This window comes from Gossypium hirsutum, chromosome A02, assembly GCF_007990345.1.
Source record: "Gossypium hirsutum isolate 1008001.06 chromosome A02, Gossypium_hirsutum_v2.1, whole genome shotgun sequence".
Taxonomy (NCBI): Eukaryota; Viridiplantae; Streptophyta; class Magnoliopsida; order Malvales; family Malvaceae; genus Gossypium; species Gossypium hirsutum.
In genome coordinates, this window is record NC_053425.1 from 387,076 (window position 1) to 390,665 (window position 3,590).

At 31.9% G+C, this 3,590-nt stretch overlaps 1 protein-coding gene across 2 annotated transcripts; it reads right to left on the minus strand.

Annotated features, from left to right (window-relative positions):
• Positions 1-553: 553 nt before the first annotated feature.
• On the minus strand, positions 554-3,322 carry LOC107935927 (G-type lectin S-receptor-like serine/threonine-protein kinase SD2-5). 2 transcript variants are annotated; one of them, XM_016868554.2, is made up of 3 exons: positions 2,770-3,322; positions 2,629-2,688; positions 554-1,904 (listed from the first exon to the last, which is right to left on the minus strand). In XM_016868554.2, the coding sequence occupies exons 1-3, from the start codon at positions 3,031-3,033 to the stop codon at positions 891-893; spliced, it is 1,338 nt and encodes a 445-aa protein (XP_016724043.2). In that variant the 5' UTR covers positions 3,034-3,322; the 3' UTR covers positions 554-890. The 2 variants fall into 2 exon arrangements, with proteins under 2 accessions (XP_016724043.2, XP_016724042.2); XM_016868553.2 differs by having other exon boundaries at positions 2,629-3,319.
• Positions 3,323-3,590: the final 268 nt, after the last annotated feature.

Genomic DNA, 3,590 nt, shown 5'->3' on the forward strand with positions numbered 1-3,590 from the left:
TCTTATTTTTGAACCCATCGCTTCTTCATGCCAAATCTTCAACCCATTAGGAACAAAGACAAAGAGGGCAAGCAGAGGCCTTGACCCCCAAAAATGGTAGATTTGTCATTTAGTTCCTTAAAATCTTATGAAATTACATGTTAATATAATGTTAAAATTACACTCTAACCTTCAATAACTTATGATTCATCTTTGATCTCCTAAAGTAATTTTCTTGATTAGTTCATGCCTCCCCCACCAAAGACAATATCGATCCATCTAGGTGTGGGCTCATTTTACAACAAACAACACTTCGTAGACTACTTTTGAAGTAACCTCCCCTCAAAAGAATTTATTTCTTTATTAGATCCCTCTTGTGTCAAATTTGGATTAAATTTTTGTGTGTTTGCACGTGCTCGCTTGATTTTGAACATTAAGATTTTACATTGATTTTGAGTAACAGTGAAGGATCTTTTCATCTTTCTTAAAATATTCTATACTATGTATAAGGCATTCGACTCACGTGAACTCGAAAAACATAAAAATAAAAACAATATAAAACCGAAAGAATAGATTTATAAATAAAGTGTTTTCTCTTTCCATTCACCATAATGATTCCTACATTCATATTCTTTGGCTTTGTCTTAGTAACTACAGTTAGACATTGAATAAACAAGAGTGTCCCATGTTAGGTTTTGACATATAATGATCTTAAAAACTTGCTTTACTAGCAATGCAACTCAACCTGTTACTGATATTTCAAACTATTTTGGCAATAAATTGCACTACTTTCTATATATCAACATCATTCCAAAAAAAAATTTAATGATTCAAAATATGGAATACTTTCATATCCGTGTCAGACACATACGAATTCGTATAAAGAACAAAAATGAATCACATGGTAATAATCAAGTATCATTGTTAGTACCTTGTAAGTTGTTTCTTCTTTTATGAACCAAATAATAAACAAGGCCACCCAAGACCAATATGATAATCAAGCCATCAACCACTCCCACAACAATCAACACCCATTTCTTAACACTAGGATTGTTATGATGGTAACTTGTCCCTTTTGGAACCTTCACCATGTAACTCAACCCTAACCCTTTTTCAACTTGTTTGATACCTGCAACAAGATAGTAAAGCGAGCATTGTTCGGAGCTTGGGTCATCATAATTTCCATAGGAATGTAACGCAGCGACGCATTTGCAGTCGTTCAAGCACAGATTCGCACATGTTGTCTTGGTAACATTGATCCTTTTAGGAGCATCTTTGAGTACCGTAACAACATCGTTCAATTCAAGCATCTCGACTTGAGTTGTTCCTCCGCCGCAGAAACGGCTCGGAACCCTTTCGTTGCAATCGGAAACCATATGGCTTTTCTTTGTTAAAAGCACTATGCATGAACAAGAATTGGAGAATGTACATATACCATAAGGCTTACAAGCTAAAGGTAGGTCACAAGTGGTGTTAAGGGCTTGAAATGAAGCCTCGAATTTTCTGGTGGTTGATGAATAAAAGTAAATCCCTAAATTCCCAGTTCTATTCCCCAGTGCTAAAAACCTCACTGGCTGAACCTTCCATGAAGCAATAATCTGTGCGATTTTTTTATGTTTATCATCGAATAACTCTAACCCATTAGAACCCAATTCAACAAATGTGATGTTTCTATTCTTGGAAGGCTTAAATTCCCAATAAGAATACTTCAACCTACCAGAATTTAAATAAAGAGCTACCTTGTTGTATAAGATTTCAAATGTGTAGAATGATGTTGTGTTCCTTGGGAAAGAAGTTAACCAAGTAGATACATCTAATCTTTGTCCCCATAACATTACATCAGTTGGGAAATTGAAACTTTGCCATTTTATCTGGTTCAAAACATCAAGAAGTACCAAATTACCAGTCCTCAATATTTGTAATCTCTGCAATACAATACAAACACACACACACACACAGTTAATGTGTCCAACAAATATACTTTTACAAAAATAAAAGGGTAAATTGTACTAGTAGTCACTCAACTATTAATAAATTTCTTTTTTGACCACTCGACTATTAGTAAATTTTGTCTTTTTTAGTCACCATCTAGCTGACCTAACAACTTTTAAATTGGCCTAATAGCAACTTTAACCCTCAACATTTATACATTGTGTCAATTTAGTCTTGATTATTAAAAATTCAACCTTCAATATTTTACACATTATGTAATTTAGTCTATCTCTTTTCTTTTTATTATTATTTTTTGTAATTTTACTTTTTCTTGTGACCATTTTACCTAAAAAGTTTTAAAAAAATTTATCGACTAAAATTGTAAATATACAAGAAATGAAAACACCACAAAAATCTAAGATAAAAAAATTCATATTTTCTCATTCTTTTAAAATTAGTCCTCAATATCATAAGAAAAAGCAAAACTACAAAAAAAATATATCAAATTACATAATGTGTAAATGTTGAGGGTTAATTTTTCTAAAAAAAAATCAAACTTAAATTGATACAATGTATAAACGTTGAAGGTTAAAATTGCTATTATACAAATTTTAAAAGCTGTCATTGCAACCAAAAAAACTAAAGAAAAAATACTAATAATTGAATGACTACTAGTAATTTACTCAAAATGAAAAGCCTGAGTACTTGTTCTTTTACCTCTACACCTTGTCCAGAAGTACCAGTTCGCCAACCCATCCGGTTTTTAGGACCCTTCAACTGTAAATCTCCATCTTCAGTAAGTTCAAGGAAGCATACATCAGAGGTATAAAACTTGGAGTAATGACCAGAATTCCATACCTTAACATCACCAAGAAAAACCTCTAAAGAACATGAATATTTCCCTTTGTTAGCTTCAGTGCTTAATGCAACTCTAAAACTTGGTTCTATTTGCTTAGTATCATCACCATAGTCCATTAGAAAAGCTCTACCAATGAACCCATCATTATATTCCAAAGGGATTGCTAAGCTTACCCTATGACCAACATGAATGGTTGAATCACAGCTTCCATGGTTTATCATCACCAATATTAGAATCAAAATGATATAAAGATAGAGCTTCATTTGTATTGAAATATAAATCCCCTTTTTTTTCTTCTTTTCTTGTTGGGATTGAAGCTAAGAAAGGAAGAGAAAGTGAAAGAAAAGGGTGGCATGAGAGAAAGTTTCGTTTTTTTTTTTTTTTTTGAAGTTGAAACCCACTTCCAAAAAGGTGAAGAGCTATCAATTTTTTGTTGTAATGTTATTTTAGGACATAAAAATCGTAGGAAAAAAACCCTAAATTCAATTTGGTACAATTTAGTATTTTTTTTAAAAAAAATTGGGTTTCGAAGGAGGAAGTGATTCGAGTTTTCTATTAAGATTTTCGAGGTTGGGTTTAGGTGAAATCTATATTATCCCTAATTATATAAAATCTGAAATAGGATGAATTCAAGTGTATAAAAATAAAAATCGAGATTGAAATTAAAGCAATTGTTCGTCTATCCCATCTTGCCCTATTACCATCCTTATTTATGGGTATAAGAAAACCCCGAATTTGACTATTTCAATTCGATAGGAACAAGTTTTTTTTTTCTTGAAATTGAGTTTCAACTACAAGTGAATCAGATTTTTTATTAAAA